Source organism: Balaenoptera borealis (genome assembly GCF_965194805.1).
Source record: "Balaenoptera borealis genome assembly, chromosome: 19".
Taxonomy (NCBI): Eukaryota; Metazoa; Chordata; class Mammalia; order Artiodactyla; family Balaenopteridae; genus Balaenoptera; species Balaenoptera borealis.
Window position 1 is genome coordinate 65,973,278 of NC_138878.1, and position 22,552 is coordinate 65,995,829.

The window sequence follows — 22,552 nt, forward strand, 5'->3', positions numbered from 1 at the left end:
GCGGCGTGGCCAAAAAATAGAAAAAAAAAATCCTCAAGGGAGTTCCCTGGTGGCCTAGTGGTTAGGATTCTGGTGTTTCACTGCCGTGGCCCAGGTTCAATCCCGGGTTGGGTAACTGAGATTCTGCAAGCCGTGTGGCATAGCAAAAAATAAAATAAAACAAAATAAAATCCTCAAATGCAACATAGACAACTGATGGCTTTAAATGATCGTTAATTATGTAGAAGAAACATTGTATATTTACTTAACATGATCTCAGAGCCCAAGGTACCATGCTAGTCAAAGGAAGGAATGTATGTACACTAAAGGTCTTTTTTTCTAGCCCCTTTCTTGTGGATTAGCCCTCTCACTTTAGGTGACATTGGTGAATTTCAATCAGGATGTACAGCCCTCACAAAGACAACATCGGAGCTGTTTCATTAGACCAGCTGATCAGACATTCTCTCCCAGTCTTTGAATCTCAAGATGAGTGCTTCAAGGTGGAGGCTTCTTCCTGAATCACAGATCCTAGAAAGGCACAAATGCCCTGGGCCTGCCCTTTTAGAAGTCGGTTTTTAGTTCTCTAATTCTACCCCATATTCTGATAAGCCCTTTTAAGTCAACTATAGTCATTTTCTCTTGCTTGAGGCCAAAGAACCCCACCATCACACCTCATTCTAAGAGCAACACATTTATGTCTTCCAATCTGGTTCTTCACATCCCATTTCTGATTCCTTCAACACTTTTGACCAGACCCAGTTCTACTGTGAGAACTAGTTCTGTTTTTCTACCACAGGCTATGACCAACCTCTGACAATCATGAATAAACACAATTATGTTTGACCTTAAAGGGTCATGTTTAAAATATTTTGAAGCTAGTTGGCCCATATTTTAGCCAACATTATATTGATTGCTGACAAGGTATCTGCTCAAGCTAGCTTAAGGTTGACTGGGTGTATTGAGTTTGGGAGTGGGGGGAGTTCTTCCAGCTTTACTGAGATATAATTAACAAATTAAAATTGTATATATTTAAGGTATGCAATGTAATGTTTTGATATGTGTATACATTTTGAAACAATCACCAGGGACTTCCCTGGTGGCACAGTGGTTAAGAATCCGCCTGCCAATGCAGGGGACACGGGTTTGAGCCCTGGTCCAGGAAGATCCCACATGTCGCAGAGCAACTAAGCCCATGTGCCACAACTACTGAGCCTGTGCTCTAGAGACCACAAGCCACAACTACTGAGCCCACGTGCCACAACTACTGAAGCCCATGCGCCTAGAGCCCGAGCACCGCAACGAAGAGTAGCCCCCGCTCGCCACAACTAGAGAAAGCCCGCATGCAGCAACAGAGACCCAACACAGCCAAAAATAATTAATTAATCAATCAAGTAATTAATTTTTTTTAATTAAAAAAAAGAGAAACAATCACCACAGTCAAGGTAATTAATAAATCCATCACCTCACACAGTTACCTTTTGTGTGTGTGTGTGTGTGTGTGTGTGTGTGTGTGTGTGTGTGTATGGTGTGAACACATAAGGTCTACTCTCTTGGGCTTCCCTGGTGGCACAGTGGTTAAGAATGCTTCTGCCAATGCAGGGGACACAGGTTCAAGCCCTGGTCTGGAAAGATCCCACATGCTGTGGAACAACTAAGCCCGTGCGCCACAACTACTGAGCCTGCACTCTAGAGCCCGTGCTCCGCAACAAAAGAAGCCACTGCAATAAGAAGCCTGAGCACCGCAACGAAGAGTAGCCCCCGCTCGCCGCAACTAGAGAAAGCCCACGTGCAGCAACGAAGACCCAACACAGCCAAAAATTAATTAATTAATTAATTAATTAATTATTTAAAGAAAGATCTACTCTCTTAGCAAATTTCAGGTATATAATACACTATTATTCACTATAGTCACCATGCTGTACATTAGATCTCCAAAACTTATTCATCTTTTAACAGAAGATGTGTTGCATGGAAGTATTGTGAATCTCAAACAACAAAACAGATATTGATTCATACGCCAGCAAAACCAGGACTATAATGCCAATAAGAAACATGGCAGCCAATATCTTTGGTCTCCTGTTTTTATACATATTTTTACTTTAATTATTCTCTCCCCCTTCTCACTTCCCATTTCCACATACACATGGCTGAATATGGTTACCAAAAGGTGAATCCAAGAAATGAGACTGCCTCTCATCACAGGTCAAATACAGGGTGGTAGTTATCTAGTATCTTCTAACGAAGAGGGATAAAAAGCTAATCCCACTGACTTGATTCAAGTGTGTATTCCTCATCCTGGATCTACCATGTAGGAGGAGTTGTCCAAGTGAGTTACGGACTAGGTAGGTATTACAGGTACATCACAGATGTATTCATCAACTCCACCTCCAGTGCCAAGTATGATATGACCATCACCCAAGATCATCCAAGCTTCCAAAGCTGCAGAGTGGCTTTATACCTTTACGATGTTAACCTGATAGCATCATTTTTCCCTACAAATTGATATGGAACTCTACTTTGCAGCATGTAATAACCAGGAAAGATGGCCCTTGCTCTGCACATTCCTAAATCATGAGATTTGCAGGCACTTGGGCATTTGGAATGACTCTCCTTGAAGCAACAAGAAATTCCCCCCCCCTTTTTACCTCCTAGGTTGAAGACAGATGAATCTGATGTTCGCATCCAGAAGCTGCTGAAAGGAATGAAGGAAAGCAACCCACGACTGACTACTGAGAGTGATGGTCGAGATCCAAAAAAATAACAGACCGTCTTCTCATGCTTTCATTTTCTGAATCCCCCTGGAGGCACTCATTCTCCAATAAAGTCCTGGATCAATCGTCAAGGTGATGGTGAACTTCCTAGGATCCTTCTCAGTGACGTTAGTTGCAGAGCCAGATGTCATTTTAGCCGTGGTTGTACCTCCGGTTTACATAAAACATACACACATCACTTAACCCTGCTGTGGATGAAATGTCTATATCTCAAGTATATCAAGAGAAATAAAGGTGAAAGCATTCATGGATAAAAGTCTTATTTATTAATGGATTCTGACCAAACTTAGAGAAAAGATGCTTTATTTGGGGGGAATTGAGCCTAGCAGGCGGAATGGGAAAGAAATGTTTGTGACCACGTTGATTTGCCTGCCTTGCCTTGCTGCCCGGTTCCTGCCAATCTTCATCATGGCCCCTGGGGAAAGTTACCTACCAAAGTCAGGGTCTGAGGTTCTCTCTGATAGGAGCTGGCACCCCAAATGTGTACAAGAGTCATATTCAAGGAAGAGCCAGACTTTGGATTTCATCTAAAGACTGTGAGTGTCAGCAACCGAGCGACTTCAATTTAGCAGGAGGGGGCAGCCCCCAACAGGGTGCTGGAGTCTGGCAACAGGGAAGGGAAAGAATTCCTGATGTATCTCACCTAATTCCCTAGGACAAGTGACCCCATACAGAGATGGATGGATGTCAAGGAGAAGGGTTTTTTTTTTTTCTTTTTATTGAGGTGAAATTCATGTAACATAAAATTTACCATTTTAAAGTGAACAATTCAGTGCATTTAGTATAGTCACCTTGTCGCGAAGCCACCACCTCTATCTAATTCCAAAACATTTTCATCACTGTGAAAGTTTTTTAAAAACAGACTGATTATGTAATTACTCCCATTCCTTTCCCCCCTCAACCCCTGTCAACCACCACTCTGTTTTCTATCTCTATGGATTTACATATTCTAGCCTTTGGCACAAACTTAGTTAGGACTTTGGACTTTTTTTCTAATATAAAGGCGAGCCACTGGCATGTTGGTTATAATTATATTCATGTTGGTTATATTATATTCTAAGCGGAAAGAACAGAATGCCCCAAAGCCTGAAAGAACCAGGCACATCTCGAGAAACAAAAGGAGATTTTTCAGACTACAGCTTAAGATAGGGCTAGAGCAAGGGTTAGGTTCGGGGATAATCAGGAAAAAAAAGCACAGAACTGATTCACTTAGCTGTACACCGGAAACTAACACAACATTGTACATCAACTATACTCCTGTTAAAAAAAAAAAAAAGCACGGGGTGGGCACGGGGGAAACGTGGGAGAGTTTTGTGCAAAGGATAGAACAGGTCAGCTGTGAGACGTGGGAATATTAGAAGTCAATCTGGAACTCATATTAGGGAAGGTTGAAGAAGGAGGTAAGTGTGATGGCCCAATTAAGGTGCCACAAGGTCCACAATGAGCAAGGTATCAGTGAGGAGACTATGGCATCCACTAGATTCCTTCCATCCCAAACAAAGAGAGTCCTAGGACATACAGCCAAATAGACACTGACTCAACAACTCCTTGATGGGGCACCAAGAAGAACACCCCCCGCCCTCCTTTTCCACAGCTGTCGGCTCTATCCTTTTACTCTCACACTCCACATTAAGTCCCCTCCCCACTCCCATGACCTATCTCTTAGATACGACCAAGCCTTGGGATTCTAATGATGGTATCCTCAGTTATGATCATCTGGTCGACCCCCATCCTGACAACTGTGTGACTTCTGGGTCTGAGGGAGGGGTGGGAGCGGCCTGTGGCCCGCTCTGACCCGGTGCGTCAGGGGTTTCTTGCGGCTGTGCCAATCTTCTGCCAGAAGCCCCACCAGGAGTACTAGAATCACAGCCCCCAGGCATATCCGGACCAGATTGCTCTTAGTGTAATACTGGAAGGCAAGACCTGGAGGAACGAGAGAGACAGGAGCAGATGATAAAAGCCCATCTCCACAGGGGGCCCAAGTTCGATCCCCAGTCAGGGAACTAAGATCCCACATGCCACGCGGCAACTAAGCCCACGCGTCACAACTACAGAGCCCACGCGCCCTGGAGCCCGAGTGACACAACTAGAGAGAGAAACCCCGCACGCCACAACTAGAGAGAAGCCCTCGCACCGCAATGAAAGAACCCGCATGCCTCAACAAAGACCCCGCGTGCCGCAGCTAAGACCTGACGCAACCAAAAAAAAAAAGAAAGAAAGAAAATAAATAAGTAAATAATCAAGTTTTAAAAAAAGATCCCACATGCCGCACGGTGCAGCCAAACAAACAAACAAACAAAAAGCCCATCTCCAGGACCCACATACATATTGGGTTTCTCATAGCCGTATGCCTCATCTGAGACTCTATTACTCCCGGCTAGCTAGGATGCCGATCTCGTTCCTGGAGGGTTCCTTTCCTCCTCACCAAGGGTTAGGATTAGATAAGCCCAATTGTCTAAGTATCTTCCATACACCCCCTCACAGGCCTCTGGTTCAGCCTCACCCCACACACAGACACTACCTGGTTATTTGGCTAATTGTAGACTGTTAGAAGGGGTGGGGAGAGAGATGAAATTTATCTTTCTTTCTCTGACCTTTCTTTCTCTGACCTTTTAGAAGGCCACCTTCACACCTGATCCCTGCCCAGTTCGGAGCGCCACACACAAATAGCCCCCCTCCACTTCATACTTTACACACCAGAGCCCAAGATCACAGAGCTGCAGCTTCTGTGTAGGGAAAGCAGCCAGCTTTGGGTAAAGACATGGGACGGGGAAAGGAAGTTGGTCCAGAGAAGGACACTTGCTCACCAGTTGGAGGGTCTGACTCCTTTGGAAGGATGGTAGCATTCCTAGAAGTTTCTGGGAATCAAAAAGGATACGTGTAAAGGGGTGGAACCATCTCTCCTACCCCTGTTTCTACCGTTATCCTGAACACATGCACTTGGGAGCTGGAATTCCAGGGTTCTAAGAAGAGCATGAACTGTAGAGTCAGGGTGTTACAATTTGAACCCCAGGCCCATCACTTATTAGATGCAGGGTCTCGGGCAAATGACGTCACACGTACGAGTCAGTTTTCCTATCTGTCCTGAGAGCGACTGGGAACCCAGAGGGGTTTTGAACAGAGGGTGAGGAGGAATCTCATCAGGGTCTTAGAAAGACCCTGCTGGCATCAGGAACCTAAAAAAAGCTAGAGTTGTGTGGACGCAGTGGAGATATCTAACCTGTCCTCTGGGGATCTGTCAAAGGTTTTCCGTCTTGGGGGAAATGGAGACTTTTTTCTGGGGAAGCCAAGGGCAAAGAGAATGGCAGCATAAAGGAAGCATATTTGCATTGGATTGGAGGAATAAGAAAAATGTACTGTGTCCAGGTAACTATGATCTATGTGGGGCTGGAGCACGGGCTCTGCCTGGAAGCAATGGGAACAAGATTACACACATGGATCAGAGCCGAGTCAGAAGAGCAGCGTGTAGGGATGAGCAATGGTCTTCCCATGATAGCCTTGGTGCCGCCATCTTGGAAACAGCCACATTACCCAGAACGCTCTTCTGCCCCCAAGCTCAGAGCCCATCTCCATCCCATCCTCATCTTCAAACCAAGGACTTTTCCCGGGAAGAATCAGGTGGTTTTGAGAAGCAGATTAAAAGCCTACAGCCTGACACAGACGTAGAGAACAAATGTATGGACGCCAAGGTGGGAAGGGGGAGGTGGGATGAATTGGGAGAGGGGGATTGACATATATACACTGTTGATACTATGTATAAAATAGATAACTAATGAGAACCTACTGTAGAGCACAGGGAACTCTACTCAATGCTCTGTGGTGACCTAAATGGGAAGGAAATCCAAAAAAGAGGGGATTATATGTATATGTATAGCTGATTCATTTTTCTGTACAGTAGAAACACAACATTGTAAAATTTTTAAAAATTAAAAAAAAAAAAAAGCCTACAGCCTGAGACGAGGGAAGGGAGCCCAATCCTCCTCCTTTCTGCTGAGCTCTGGGCGCCTGGCTACTCACCAGCGGTGGAAACTTCGTTCACGAGTGACTGGTTCAGTTTCTTGGAGGCTTCTGAGAATTCTAAGCAAGAGGATTACAAGGAATTGGGTAATGTCAGGTTTGCCCAGTAAGTCCCTACTCTCCATACCCCTTCTGAGATATCCAGTCTCCCTGGAACCCATTTCTCTAACACACACTGCCCAGACACAGAGGAAAGACAAACTCAAAAAGCCCAAACTATACTGCCTTCTACTTCTGAGTGGCTTAATAAGAAATGAGGTGTCAGGTGTCATTTCGAGATGTCACAGCCTAGCGTACTATTTCTTTCTTTCTTTTTTTTTAAATTTATTTTATTTATTTATTTTTGGTTGCACTGGGTCTTTGTTGCTATGCGCGGGCTTTCTCTAGTTGCGGCGAGCGGGGACTACCCTTCGTTGCGGTGTGCGGGCTTCTCATTGCAGTGGCTTCTCATGCTGTGGAGCGCGGGCTCTAGAGCGCAGGCTCGGTAGTTGTGGCGCACAGGCTTAGTTGCTCCGCGGCATGTGGGATCTTCCCGGACCAGGGCTCGAACCTATGTTCCCTGCATTGGCAGGTGGATTCTTAACCACTGCGCCACCAGGGAAGACCTAGCGTACTATTTCTTAAGACACAGGCTGACATCCGATACCGCCAGAAGCAGCTGAGATGCCATGAAAATTGGGAAGACCATGGCTCACACGAAAGGTAGTGCAGTGGTTCTCAAAGTAGCATCCCCTGGGAACTTGAAAATTATTGGACCCCACCCCAGACCCTCTGAATCAGAAACTCTAGGGGTCTAGGAACCTGTCCTTTATAAGCTCTCCAGGTGATTCTCAAGCCCACTACAGTTTGAGATCCACTGATCAATGGAATCAGAGACTCAGAACTGGAGCCCAGGAATCTACAACTTTACAAGCCACTCTGCTTATTCTTCTACAGGTTAGACATCACAAACGAACCCCGAAAGGCTGGAGAGAGGTGGGGATGTGGGACAGGATCATCATACCTATACATTTATTATACCTTCTTTACAAGCAGAAATAAGGAATTTTTAAAATAAAGCAAATCTGTGAAAGAGGCAAATGAAATAAACTGAGAAATCTAGACAAAGAGGAGAAAGAAAAGGGGGTCCATGTGCCTTATACCACGGAAACCAGGGTGAATCCTCCGGAACTTACCTGTTACAGAGGAAGGTGGTTCTGTGGGCAACCAGCTGGGGGTAGAAGAGGTCCCTGAGAAATCAGAAAAAGAAAAGAGAGAGAATTCTGTGCTCTGTTAGGTATGGATCCTGAGCAAACCCAGTTTCCTCACCTGGAAAATAAAAATAAAGATGCTTCCATCATTGGACTGTCGTGGGTGTTAAATAGCATTTGAAAGGCACACCTAGCACGTTCTGGGGCTGATTAATGACACTCCCTGTAGCTGCCTTCCCTGTTTTTCAAACCTCAGTGCTTTCCTTTCTTCTGGATCTCTGTGACCTGCCGTCTTACTTACCTGCCTTCCCTGGGAACAAACCGGGCTCTTGCCTCCTGGGAAGCAGATGAGGAGACAGAGACTATGGGATACATCTGGGGAAAGACAGGCATCCCATGTGGGGAGAAAAGGGAACTGCCTAAGGAATAAAACACAGCCCCGCTTTCCTCTCCCACCACCCTTGCTGTTTGCTTGTGGATTTTTCTTTTTTACCTAGACAAGTCACAAGGCATTATTCATAGTATTAAAATTTCTTTTTCTTGGGAATTCCCTGGTGGTCCACAGGTTAGGACTCCGTGATTTCACTGCTGAGGGTGTGGGTTCAATCCCTGGTTGGGGAACTAAGATCCCGCAAGCTGCACAGCATGACCAAAAAATTTTTTAAAAATAAATAAAATTTATTTTTCTTAGTGTGTATACCCAGAATAATGGCCTCCCAAATATGACAGTATCCTAATCCCCAGAACCGGTGACTATGGTACCTTACATGGCAAAAGGGACTTTGCAGATATGATTAAGAATCTTGTGCTGATTCGCAGCAACATGGATGGATCTAGAGATTGTCATGCTGAGTGAAGTAAGTCGGACAGAGAAAGACAAATATCACATGATATCGCTCATATTTGGAATCTTAAAATTAGGGTACAAATGAACTTATTTACAAAACAGAAATAGAGTCACAGATATAGAACACAAACTTATGGTTACCGGGGGAAAGCGGGGGAGGGATAAATTGGGAGATTGGGATTGATGCATACACCCTACTATGTATAAAATAGACAACTAATAAGGACCTACTGTATAGCACAGGGAACTCTGCTCAATACTCTGTAATGTATGGGAAAAGAATCTTAAAAAGATTGGATATACGTATATGTATAACTGAATCTCTTTGCTATACACCTGAAACTAACACAACATTGTTAATCAACTATACTCCAATATAAAATTTAAAAAAATTTTTTTAAATAAAAATAAGGGACTTCCCTGGTGGTCCAGTGGTTAAGACTCCACACTCCCAATGCAGGGGGCACAGATTTGATCCCTGCTCGGAGAACTAAGATCCCACATGCTGCATGGCCTGGCCTAAAAATAAATTTATTAATTAATAAAATAAAGTAGGGAATTCCCTGGTGGTCCAGGGGTCCATGCTTCCACTGCACGGGGCACAGGTTTGATCCCTGATCGGGGAACTAAAGCTCCCGCATGCCACGCGGTGCGGCCAAAAAAGAAAGAAAAAATAAATAAATAAATTAAATTTTAAAAAAAATAAAATAAATGAAAAGACTGCATATATGTATATGTATAACTGATTCACTTTGCCGTACACCTGAAACTCACACAACGTTGTAAATCAACTATACTTCAATAAAAATTTTTTAAAAAAGAATCTTGGGCTGGGGAGATTACCCTGGACTACCTGGGTGGGTCCAATCACAAGGGTCCTTAAAAGCGTAAGAGAGAGGCAGGAAGGAGGAAGAGTCAGAGATAGATTAGAAGACGCTATGATGCTGACTTTGATGATGAAGCAATGGACCATGGAAGCCAAGAGATGTAGGCACCTCTAGAAGCTGGAAAAGGCACCAGAAACCTCCCCTTGAGCCTCCAGAAAGAAGGCTGGCTGACACCGTTGTTTTATCCCCGCAGGACCCCTTTTTGACTTCTGACCTCCAGAACCGTAAGGTAATAAATTTGTGATATTCTAAACCAGTGAATTCATGGTGATTTGTTCCAGCAGCACTCAGACACTCATACACCCTCCAAAGCCTCTGTCTTCTCCTGCCCTCCCACTTTCTTCATGCCTATTGCTCCCTCCCCTTGGAGCTTCCACCAGGGCCTGTGAAGGCTGGGGGAAAAGGTTTGGTCTGCACCCCTAACCTGTGACCACGAGCTCCAGGGGGTCGCTGGGGGCCGACCACAGGTATGGAGATCTGCTGGAAAAGCTGTAGCATCGGTAGGTCCCGCTGTGGGCAGCAGTCACCGTGGTGATGGGAAAATCAGCCTGGTACCACCTTTCAGGTGTCTCGAAGGGCCCAGTGTCCCCCTCCTTGTACAGAGCAAATTGGTCAAAACTATACTGGCTCTGACACCGTAGAGTTACGTCCACTCCTGGGGCCACTGCCGGGCTGGGCTGGGCTGAGAGCGAGGGCTTGGTGAAAACTCCTGGGAGAGAAGAAAACTCTGGTATTAAAGATGGTGGCCCCTGTGGAAAACAGTATGGAGGTTCCTTAGAAAACTAAAAATAGAATTACCATATGATCCAGCAATCCCACGCCTGGGCATATATCCGGACAAAACCCTAATTCAAAAAGATACATGCACCCTTATGTTCATAGCAGCACTATTCACAATAGCCAAAGCACGGAAACAACCTAAATGTCCATCAACAGATGAATGGATAAAGAAGATGTGGTACATATATACAATGGAGTACTACTCAGCCATAAAAAGGGATGAAATAATGCCATTTGCAGCAACCTGGATGCAACCAGAGATTATCATACTAAGTCAAGTAAGTCAGAAAGAGAAAGACAAATACCATACGATATCACTTATATGTGGAATCTAAAATATGACACAAATGAACATATCTATGAAACAAAAACAGACTCACAGACATAGAGAACAGACTGGTGGTTGCCAAGGGGGAGGGGGCTAGGGGAGGGATGGAGTAGGAGGCTGGGGTTAGCAGATGTAAGCTTTTATATACAGAACGGATAAACAACAAGGTCCTACTGTATAGCACAGGGAACTGTATTCAATATCCTATGATAAACCATAATGGAAAAGAATATTTTTTTAAAAAGAATATATATATATATATATATATATATATATATATATATATATAAAACCAAATCACTTTGCTGTACAGCAGAAATTAACACAACATTGTAAACCAACTACACTTCAATTTAAAAAAATTAAAACTGAAAATAAGTAAATAAATAAAGATGGTGGCCAGTGTCTCAGCTGTGGGGATGGGAAGGTTCCCCCACCTCTTTACAGGCGAGGGAACTTTCCAGCTGTATCCAGCCTAGAGAAGCTACTCTTCCCACCACCAGCTCACAAAGTGGTTAAGGGAGCATGACAGAAGTGACATCACAGTGCCCAGGCTCAAATCCTGGTTTTGCAGCTTAGGGGCTGGACGAATCTCCCCCTGTATCTGTGCCTCCGTGTTCTCTACTATAAAACGGGAATGATTGGATGAGACAATATGTATTAAGCATTTAACAGAATATGGAATGCATAGTAAGCATCCAAAATATAATGGTTGTAACAAACTAGCTTAACCTGATATTACCCTGTAAGCTTGTATTACAGTATACAATAGTTATACTGCAAACATATTAGAGTGCCAGATTCCAGGTGCTGTTCCAAGACCATGCCATATATCAGTTCACTGAATCCTCACAAAGACCTATGCATTCATCCCTATAAATATTCCCAATTTATACACGAGACTAAAGTACACAATGCTGAATCACTTGTCCAAGGTCACAAGATAGTAAGTGGCAGAGCTGAAGTTTGCAATCACGGAGGTTGGCTCCAGGCTGTCTGCTCCTAAAGGTGAACCTATCCTACTATATGTAATTTGATATTATTATTATCATCATAGAGCATCACAAGTCACGCCTGGAAAGCCATACTCACAACAGCCAAAGTTGCCTGTTAACTATGGCTCATTTATTCATTCAACAATTTTTTCCTCTGAGCAACTATTATGGATTAGTCTCTAGAAATAAAAATCCCATCAGGAAGAAAGAATAGCCAATAACTAATAGATAAGTAGGACTTCCCTGGTGGCGCAGTGGTTAAGAATCTGCCTGCCAATGGAGGAGACATGGGTTCCAGCCCTGGTCCAGGAAGATCCCACATGCTGTGGAGCAACTAAGCCCGTGCGCCACAACTACTGAGCCTGCGCTCTAGAGCCCGCGAGCCACAACTACTGAGCCCACGTGCCACAACTACTGAAGCCCGCACGCCTAGAGCCCGTGCTCCGCCACAAGAGAAGCCAGCGCAGTGAAAAGCCCAGGCACCGCAACGAAGAGTAGCCCCTGCTCGCGGCAACTAGAGAGCCCGTGCGCAGCAACGATAGACCCAACACAGCCAAAAATAAATAAATAAAAATAAATTAAGAAAAAAATAGATAAGTAAATGTGTGGCATACCAGATAATGATGAATGCTATTTTAAATCGAGATGGAATTTTAAGTAGGGTGTTGAGGGAAATACTTAATGAGAAGATAGTATTTGATGGGGGACTTCCCTGGCGGTGCAGTGGTTAAGACTCTGCACTTCCAGTGCAAGGGCGCAGGTTTGATCCCTGGTCGGGGAGCTAAGATCCCCCATGCTGCGTGGTGAGGCCAATAAATAAACAAATAAATAAGCTATCTTCTTTTAAAGATAAAAAATAAAATTAAAAAAAGATAGTATTTGAGTCAGCCCCCAAGCCACACTGGTGGACCACTGTACCTCAGGGAGTCAGGAGTTAGGGTGAGGCAAGCTAGGCACTCTCTTCGGATGAAAAAAAAACAAACAAACCTTCAGTAATCAAGATAAATATTATTTTAATGCAAATTTTAAAGTGAAAATGAATGCAAACACATTTACAGGGAACAAAATATCAAGATTTTAAACAAAGACAGAATCCAGCTGTGCCCAGGAGAGCCATGCTGAAGTCTGAAACATGAACCCACCCTGCTGTATAACTTGATATTATTATCATCACAGAGCATCCCGACCCACGCCTGGCACGCAGTACACAACACTGAAAGTTGCCTGACAACTGGAGGCAAAAGGCTCAAAACGCTTTTATGGCTTTTTATGGTTCATTTTTTCCACGCTATGAACATAGCTGAAAAAAATATTGAAAAGTTTAAAAGTAGGTTGCTAAAACTCACAACATTATTTTAAGTTTAAATATTTTATTTATACAAAAAATAAACAGAATTCATTATCACTTTACTCTCCTGGCTTTCATGGAAGCAAACTCAATATTTTTTAAAGCCACTTCAGAAAATAATCATTTAAAAATGCATTAGTGGGCTTCCCTGGTGGCACAGTGGTTAAGAATCTGCCTGCCAATGCAGGGGACACGGGTTCGAGCCCTGGTCCGGGAAGATCCCACATGCTGCGGAGCAACTAAGCCTGTGTGCCACAACTACTGAGCCTGCGCTCTAGAGCCCGTGAGCCACAACTACTGAGCCCACGTGCCACAACTACTGAAGCCCACGTGCCTAGAGCCCGTGCTCCACAACAGGAGAAGCCACCGCAATGAGAAGCCCGCACACCGCAAGGAAGAGTAGCCCCTGCTCGCCACAACTAGAGAAAGCCCACACGCAGCAACGAAGACGCAACGCAGCCAAAAATAAATAAATAAATAAAAATTAAAAAAAAAAAAAGCATTAGCTAGAAAAGGATAAGCTGAGAACATTTTATTCCATCAAAAAATAAAAATAAAAAGGCATAAACGTGGGACTTCCCTGGCGGTCCGGTGGTTAGGACTCCCGCTTCCACTGCAGGGGGCACGGGTTCGATCCCTGGTCAGGGAGCTAAGCTCCCGCATGCCACACAGGGCAGCCAATAAAGAAATAAATTTTTTTTTTCAATGCGTAAATGTGGCTAGAGGGGTAAGCATTTTTCCTCTTGTGTCAGGTTTGGATGTGGCTTGGAATGGCATTCCTGGAATTTGTCTTTACTTAAAATTGCGGTATTGTGTACATCGTGGATGATTTTGCATTGATTTGGGTTTGTTTGTTTTTTTAAAGATATTGCGTTAACGTATTACTTATGTTGATTACTGAGTTTTTTGGCACCTAAATTTAGCACTTAAAGCCAATGCCTCGCTTGCCCCACCCTAATCCCAGCGCCTCTGGGACTTTGGATTTACGGTCATCTTAACCCCCACTGTCACCCTCTCTGAGCCCAGAACTGAGGACCACGCAGCCCTGCGGCTGCAAGTCCAGCCACACCCCACGCCCAGTTACCAGTAGCAACCAGCTCCAGCTGGTTGCTGGGGGGAGACCAGCTGGTCCCGCTCTGATAGGAGCAGCGGTAGCGTCCGACGAAGCGTTGTTCCATGGCCGAGATGGAGAGCTCCGCCTGGTCCAAATACTTCCGGGATATCAGTTCCTCCAGGCGGTACAAGTCCGCGCCTGGAGGGCCCTGGCAGCTGATGGTCACCGGCTTCCCCAGGGGCACAAGGGAGCTGGGCCGGGCCTGGAGGGAGGGCTTGGGCAGTGGGCCTGGAAGGGAAGCAGAGCCTAGCAGAGGTCAGCCTCCAACAGAGCCTCCTCCTGGGCTCTCCCACCCCCTCCTGCCCTCTCGCTGGCTGAACCCAGAAGAGGGACCTGGACTCACCTTTCTGAGCCTGTATCGCCTGCCCCAGACACAGCCCTGAGGAAGGAAGCAAAGGGTCAATCACCAGGACCTCAGCATGAATCCACACTTCCTGCGTGCTGGGCACCGGGATGAGAAACTTGCATGCATTGGCTTTCTTTTTTTCTTTTTTTTTTTTTAATTTTTATTTTATGTTGGGGGTATAGTTGATTAACAACGTGTTAGTTTCAGGTATTCGCTTTCTTTTGTCGTAATTTTGTTTCAAAGATACACATGCATGTAATTGAAGTGAAAGAAGCCAGCCATAAAAGGCCATGATTGAATGATTCCATTTGTATGAAACATCCAGAATGGATCAATCTGTCCAGAGACAGTAGATGGGGAGTTGGGGGGGGAGGGGGGGTGGCGGGTAGCGGGTACCGGGAGGAGGGGGGATTGGGGAGTGATTGTAACGGGTATGAGATTTCCTTTTGGAGTGGTGAAAAGGCCTTGGAACTAGATAGACATGTCGGTTGCACAACATTGTGAGTGTACTACATGTCATTAGTGGTAAATTTTATGTGAAGTGTATTATTTTACCACAATTTTTAAAAAGCTGAACAGGGATTCCTTGCCGCACCCCCCCAGCTCCCTGCAGTATACTTCCCCATTCACGCAGCTGGAAAGAGAAGGGAGCTATGTGCCAGAAGGGGGTCTCACTTTTTTCCAGTTTCATAGAGATGTAATTGACATATAACATGGTGTACGTGTAACAGTGTTGATTTGATACATTTTTCTGTCCCAGGATGGTTACCACCATAGTACTAGCTGACACCTCTATCTGGACACATAGTTGCTATTTCTTGTCAGTGGTGAGAACATTGAAGATCTAGTCTCTTAGCAACTTTCAAGTATATATTACAGTATTATCAGCTATAATCACCATGCCATATATTAGATCACGATGTGGTGTCTTGCATTAAATCATAAGTCAAGAGCTCTCAGGGTGCATTAATACTGGATTTCTCCCTATTTCATGCTTTTGGGTTAAATCAACATTCTCCCTATTTTGTGCTTTGGGGTTAAGTCATTATTATGACTGTGCAAATATTATTCACACCTGAGCATTATAATGCACCTATATACTTTTTTTCTATTTATTTTCCCTAGGATCAAAAATTGTATGGTTTATTTCCATGCGCATAGTGTTCCTTGAACATATATCTAATTCTTTCCACAATTTTCAATAGCCTTTCCATGTAACTTTACACATCTATCAAACTGCATAATCTATAAATTCCACTTTTTCCCTTGGAGGTGCCTTCCCCCCGTTTTCTCTTCTATCTGAACTAATTCTTCTCTAGGTTGAACAACTGCCCTTTTTCTCTCAAGCTAAGACTTTTTTTTTTTAACCGTTTTGCTGAGTTAGTAGCATTATCAGTTTAAGTCTCACTACGGTTGCCAGACTTAGCAAATAAAAACATGGGACTCCCAGTGAAATTTGAATTTCAGGTAAACAACAAATAATATACAGCATATATTGCATAGTAGTTCCCATGAGGTCCACGATCAGGTAGATTCAAACACTAGCAGCATATTTTCGTGGTAAAGAATGTGGATTTGGTGCAAACATTCCTTAGTTTGTATTCGAGCCATAGCTGTGCGACCTTAAACAAGTTACTTCATCCTTCCGGGCCTCAGTTTTCTCACCTGTAAAATGGGAATAATAGTAGGTCCTACTTCATCAGGCTGTTATGGGGATTAAATGAGTAAGTGTCTGTTTAAAAACATAGAGTAATGTAACTGTAAGTGCTACATGAGTGTCTTTTTAAAGAATGAATAAATGAATAAGTGAATGAGAGACAGTTTGTGTTTATGGTATACACTCTTATCCCCAATTAACACCAACTGTTTCCTTCCTTCTTAGCCGCTTGGAGCTTCTGTCCTTTTAGCGATAAAGCTCTTTTGAAGAAATAAGGAAATAATGCACACACGTGCCCAGAATAAAGCTTGATAAGGAGAAGGCAGTAAAAACGCATCTGAGCCCACGCCCGGTCCTGTTAAGGGGGACTCTTACTCCAGCCTTATTGAGGTTAATTGACAAATAGAAATCTTATATATCTAAGGTTTACAGCATGATGACTTGTGAAATAATTACCACAATCAAGCTAATTAACACATCCATCACCTCACGTAATTATCTTTTTTTTTTTTTTGGTGAGAAATTTAAATGTACTCTCTTAGCAAATTTCAAGTATATGCTACAGTATTATTAGCTATGATCATCATTCTATAATTTGGATCCCCAGAAGTTCTTCATCTTATAACTGGAAGTTTGTACCCTTTGACCAACATCTACCTCCCCATTTCCCCCACCCCCATGCCCCAGCCCCTGGCATCTACCAATCTACTCTCTGCTTTTGTGGGTTTTTGAGATTCCACGTATAAGTAAGATCCTGCAGTATTTGTTTTTCTCTCTCTGGATTATATCACTCAGCATAGTACCCTCAAGGTCCGTCCACATTGTCACAAATGGCAGAACTGTTTGCACCAGTACCATGAGGGATACTGGCAAGCTAAATCTATAATCTAGCCCTGATACCAAATCCACATTAAACAAAATTAAAAATTAAAACACAACAAGGACCAACTGTATAGCACAGGGAACTCTCCTCAATACTCTGTAATGGCCTGTATGTGAAAACAACCTAAAAAAAGGTGGATATATTTATATGTATGGCTGATTCACTTTGCTGTACGCCTGAAACTAACACAACATTGTAAATCAACTATACTCCAATAAAAATTAACAACAACAAAAAAAAGCGAAGAAGAGCCAAGGAAATGTTTAAATACTGTTGAATAATATTCAGCTATTTAAAAGAATAAATTAAGAACTATACATGTCTACTGCTATGTGTCAAAAAATAAGCTGCAGAATAATGTGTACCATATGTTCTTATTTTTATAAGAAAAAAGTCTATGTACGTATGTGTACACATTTGTACTAAAAAATTAAGATAAATGTAGAAGGATAAACAAGTATTGGTTACTGTTGATGAGTTAAGGGGGGCTTAGAACAGAATTTATTGTTTTCTTATGTGTCCTCTTACAACTTGTAAAAAGAAGCATAAACTTTTATAAAGAATCTAATAACAGTTTAATAAAAAAAACCCCACACAACAAGGACCTACTCTATAGCACAGGGAACTATACTCAATATTTTGTAATAACCTATAAGAAAAAGAATCTGAAAAAGAACATATATATGTATATATCTGAGTCACTGTGCTGTACACCTGAAACTAACACCACATTGTGAATCAACTGTATTTTAATTAATTAATTAATTAAAATTAAACCAGCATGGAGTAGTGGGAACGTTGCAGCCAACACTGGGAGACCTGTATTTATTTTTTGACTCAGCCATGAATACACTAGAGTAATTCAGACAAACACCATCTCCCTGGGGTCCCAGTTTTCCCACCCAACATAATAAATGAGGTGACCCTTGGTCACCTCCTGCCCTGAAAATTTCCTCTTGCCTCTTGTACTGATGCAATTTTTTAAAAATTCTTTGTCTCATAGCCCACTGCCTATCCCTCAGCATCTTGCAGATTGACTCACCAAGACAGAAGGCAGCCATGGATGGACACATGGTTCCTCGGCCTGTCCTGAGCTGCATAGCCCAGGAGGGAAGCCCAGGGTGCGGGCTGGAGCAGAGATACAGGAATGTGATAGGAATGAAGAATGCTCTCCTCCCTTCCCCCATCAGCCTGGCTTTTCCTAATTGAGACCCATCAAGCCGGAGGCGTCCCCTCAGTAGAATGACTTTGCACACAAGCCCCAAGGAGCCTGGCTTATCTCCCGTCACCAGCCCAGTGTCCCAGCAGGTCTGCCTAGCGAGTCATCGTCTGCGTTCTGATACTCCCAGAAGCTCCCTGGCGTTCATTAGGGACATGCAAGTCAAAACCACAATGAGATATCACTTCACACCCACGAGGATGGCTCCATCAAAAAGACAGATATTAACAAATGTTGGTGAGGAAATGGAGAAGTTGGGGTCCTCATGCTTTGCTGGTAGGTGTATAAAATGGTGCCTCCGCTGTGGAAAACATTTCCTCGAAACGTGAAGCAGTGAATGATTCAGCAACTCCACTTCTGGGTATATACCCAAAAGAATCGACAGCAGGAACTTGAACAGATATTTGTATACCCGTGTTCACAGCAGCATTATTCACAATCGCCAAAACATGGAAACAACTCAAATGTCCACTGATGGAAGGATAAATAAACGGTGGTGTATACATACCACAGTGGAATATTGTTCAGCCTTTAAAAGGAGTGAAATTCTGACACAGGCTACGACCTGGATGAACCTTGAAGTCATTAGGCTAAGCGAAATAATCCAGACCCAAAAGACCACACATTATATGATTCCATTTATATGAAATATCCAGAATAGGCAAATTCACAGAGACAGAAAGTACTTTGGAAGTTATTAGGGGCTGCGGGAAGGGAGAATGGGAAGTTATTGCACCATTTTAGATCTCTACCGGGGTAAAATGCATGGAAACTTTGATAAGTGTTTTGAACAAGGTGCTGACACGGAGTACTATCTGACAGATCTCTGTAATAGAATGGTTTCAGGGAACTTCTCTTTGGAGCAGTGATGTTTGAGGTTATGCCTGATGGTAAGAAATATTCATAGAGGAAAGGCAGCACATTCAGCCTGCCCTAAAGTCTTGATGAAATAAAGAGCCTGGCATTTTCATGTAACCAGAAAATGACTGGTGTAGCTGGCCTTAAGTGAGCAGAAAGCTGACTGAAGAGATTATAGGGGTCAGATCAGGATGGCCCAACTTTAGCAGGTGATTCTTTTCCTTTTAATTATCTTTTATTTCTCTTAGTTGAAGGATAGTTAATTTACAATGTTGCATTAGTTTCACTTGTACACACAGCAATTGTTATACATACATATACATGTATGTGTATTCTTACATGTATAAATACATGTATGTATATATATATGTAGGTATGTATATTCTTTTTCAGATTCTTTTCCCTTATAGGTTATTACAAGATATTGAGTATAGTTCCCTGTGCTACACAGTAGATCCTTGCTGTTTACCTATTTTATATATAAGTAGTGTGTATCTATTAATCCCAAACTCTTAATTTATCTCTCCACCACCACCCGCTACCCCCTCTGGTAACCATAAGTTTGTTTTCTCTGTCTGTGAGTCTATTTCCGTTTTGTAAATGAGTTCATTTGCACCAGGTGACTCTGCTGGAGTAGGGGAGGTCTGTCCGTTAGCCTTCCTGGTCTCCATCCACTAGAGGTCACTAGCACTATGCCCCCTCCAGTTGTGACAACCAAAAACGTCTCCAGACATTGCCGGATGTCCCCTGGGGGGAGCAAAATCACCCCCAGTTGAGAACCGTTGGGTTCCATCATTCAGGGACTTAGAGGGCAAGATAAACTTGGATGCACAAATATCTCTTTATAATACTGCTCACTTTTCAAGCATTCCCTTATTTGATCCTCACACAAGCCTGAAAAACGGGTTCTGCTTTAGTCCCATTCTGGTGAGACAACTTGAGCTTAGAGGAAAATGTGCTTTTCTAGGTGAAGCTTGGGTGCTGGGAGCCAAGTAAATCATTTTCCTCTGGTTTAGCACATGTTCACATGGATCTAGGCAGAGTCTCTCCCTTGTTTGCTTTATGTATGCCCTTTAGTTCTCATTCCTTTTCTCCATCTCCAAGGAACAACTCTACAATATCTCATGTGAATTAGTTCATTTCTGCAAAACGTGATTTCGTACCGTGCAAAACGTATACTGTATTGTAAATTGTGCAACGCTGTGGAAGTCATTCGTCTTTCCATTGCCCACAGAGATTTCACAGTCCGTTCACAGATCTGTAGAATATTGATTTGCTTCCAACACATTTATCCCTCCACTGTCCCAGTAACAGGCAGCCACATCACATCCAAATATCTCCAAGATAAACAATTCTGAGCTAAATATCATTCTACATGTGCCTCTGTGGACATATGTGAAATGTCCTTAAAATATGCACCCGACAGCAAATGCCAGCTCTTAAGCGTATCTTTCATTTACTTACTGCCAAACTGAACTCTGCGTTCGCTGCACCAGTTTCTTCCCCCCCAACAGTGCAAGAGGATCCCCATACCTCCCCAGTACCCCCAACATGTGGGGTTACCCAGTTTGGGACTGACAGGTACACACTGCTATATTTAAAATGGATAACCAACAAGGACCTAGTGTACCGCACAGGGAACTCTACTCAATATTCTGTAACAACCTAAATGGGAAAAGAATTTGAAAAAGAACAGATGCATGTCTATGTGTAACGAATCACTTTGCTGTACGCCTGAAACTAACACAACGTTGTTAATCAACTGTACTCCAATATAAAATAAAAAGTTTAAAAAAATGTGGGATTACCCAGCCTTCTAATCTTTGCCAGTCCGATGGTATAGTAGCTTGCTAGGGCTGCCGTAACAAAGTATCACAAACTGGGTTGCTTAAACAATAGAAATTTATTGTGTCATGGTTCTGGAATGTAGAAGTCTGAGGTCAAGATACTGGCAGATTTCCTCCTGAGAACTGCGGGGTGGAGGTCAGGGCAGAGTGGGGGAGACTTGGTGCGTGCCTCTCTCCTAGCTTCTAGCGACTTGTTGGCAATCTTTGGTGTCCCTTGTCTTATATTTTTAAATTTTTATCTTTTTATTAATTTTTAAGGGAAGTATAGTTGATTGAAGATGTGTTTCTGGTATACAGCAAAATGACTCAGTTATACATATATACATTCTTTTTTTTATATATTAATTTATTTATTTATTTTTGGCTGCGTTGGGTCTTCGTTGCTGCGCGCAGGCTTTCTCTAGTTGCGGCGAGCAGGGGCTACTCTTCGTTGCGGTGCGTGTGTTTCTCACTGCGGTGGTTTCTCTTGTTGCAGAGCACAGGCTCTAGGCGCACGGGCTTCAGTAGTTGTGGTGCGCAGGCTTCAGTCGTTGTGGCTCTCGGGCTCTGGAGCGCAGGCTCAGTAGTTGTGGTGCACGGGCTTAGTTGCTCCGCGGCATGTGGGACCTTCCTGGACCAGGGATCGACCCTACGTCCCCTGCCCTGGCAGGCGGATTCTAAACTACTGCGCCACCAGGGAAGTCCCTCGTATATATATTCTTTTTCATGTTCTTTTCCATTACGGATTATTACAGGATATTGAAGAGAATAATTTTTAAATGTGTACACGATCATTCAGCTAGTGGGTGCAGAAGAGAATTTGAACCCTAATTAGCCCATCTATTCTAGACTCTGAGCTCTTACTACTATGCTCTCCCACCAAGTGTCACTCCCCAACATCGTCCACATTATTTTTCTCCCCGGGTCTATTTCCATCAATCAACACACATTCTTAGTTCCCCTCTATTTCTTCTACTCTCCACTCCAAACCACTTGGCTGTATTTCACTGACCCTACCATTAACTTTCTTCTCTACTTCCTCTCATCAAAACTTATTGAATTATTTTTAATACCAACTCCAATTCCTCTCCTGTCATTCACATCTCTTTTTGATTGTGTTCTATTTATTTTTTTAACATCTTTATTGGAATATAATTGCTTTACAATGGTGTGTTAGTTTCTGCTTTACAACAAAGTGAATCAGCTATACATATACATGTTCCCATAGCTCCTCCCTCTTGTGTCTCCCTCCCTCCCACCCTCCCTATCCCACCCCTCTAGGTGGTCACAAAGCACCGAGCTGATCTCCCTGTGCTATGCGGCTGCTTCCCACTAGCTATCTATTTTACATTTGGTAGTGTATATATGTCCATGCCACTCTCTCACTTTGTCCCAGCTTACCCTTCCCCCTCCCCACGTCCTCAAGTCCATTCTCTACGTCTGCGTCTTTATTCCTGTCCTGCCCCTAGGTTCTTCAGAACCTTTTTTTTTTTTTTTTAGATTCCAT

General features: G+C 43.3%; 1 protein-coding gene across 1 annotated transcript; it reads right to left on the reverse strand.

Moving 5' to 3' along the window:
- Positions 1–1,813: 1,813 nt before the first annotated feature.
- GP6 (glycoprotein VI platelet) lies at positions 1,814–21,024 on the reverse strand. The gene is made up of 8 exons (XM_082368246.1): positions 18,185–21,024; positions 14,600–14,635; positions 14,227–14,484; positions 10,116–10,400; positions 7,943–7,996; positions 6,768–6,827; positions 5,558–5,608; positions 1,814–4,673 (listed from the first exon to the last, which is right to left on the reverse strand). The coding sequence occupies exons 1-8, from the start codon at positions 18,327–18,329 to the stop codon at positions 4,453–4,455; spliced, it is 1,110 nt and encodes a 369-aa protein (XP_082224372.1). The 5' UTR covers positions 18,330–21,024; the 3' UTR covers positions 1,814–4,452.
- Positions 21,025–22,552: the final 1,528 nt, after the last annotated feature.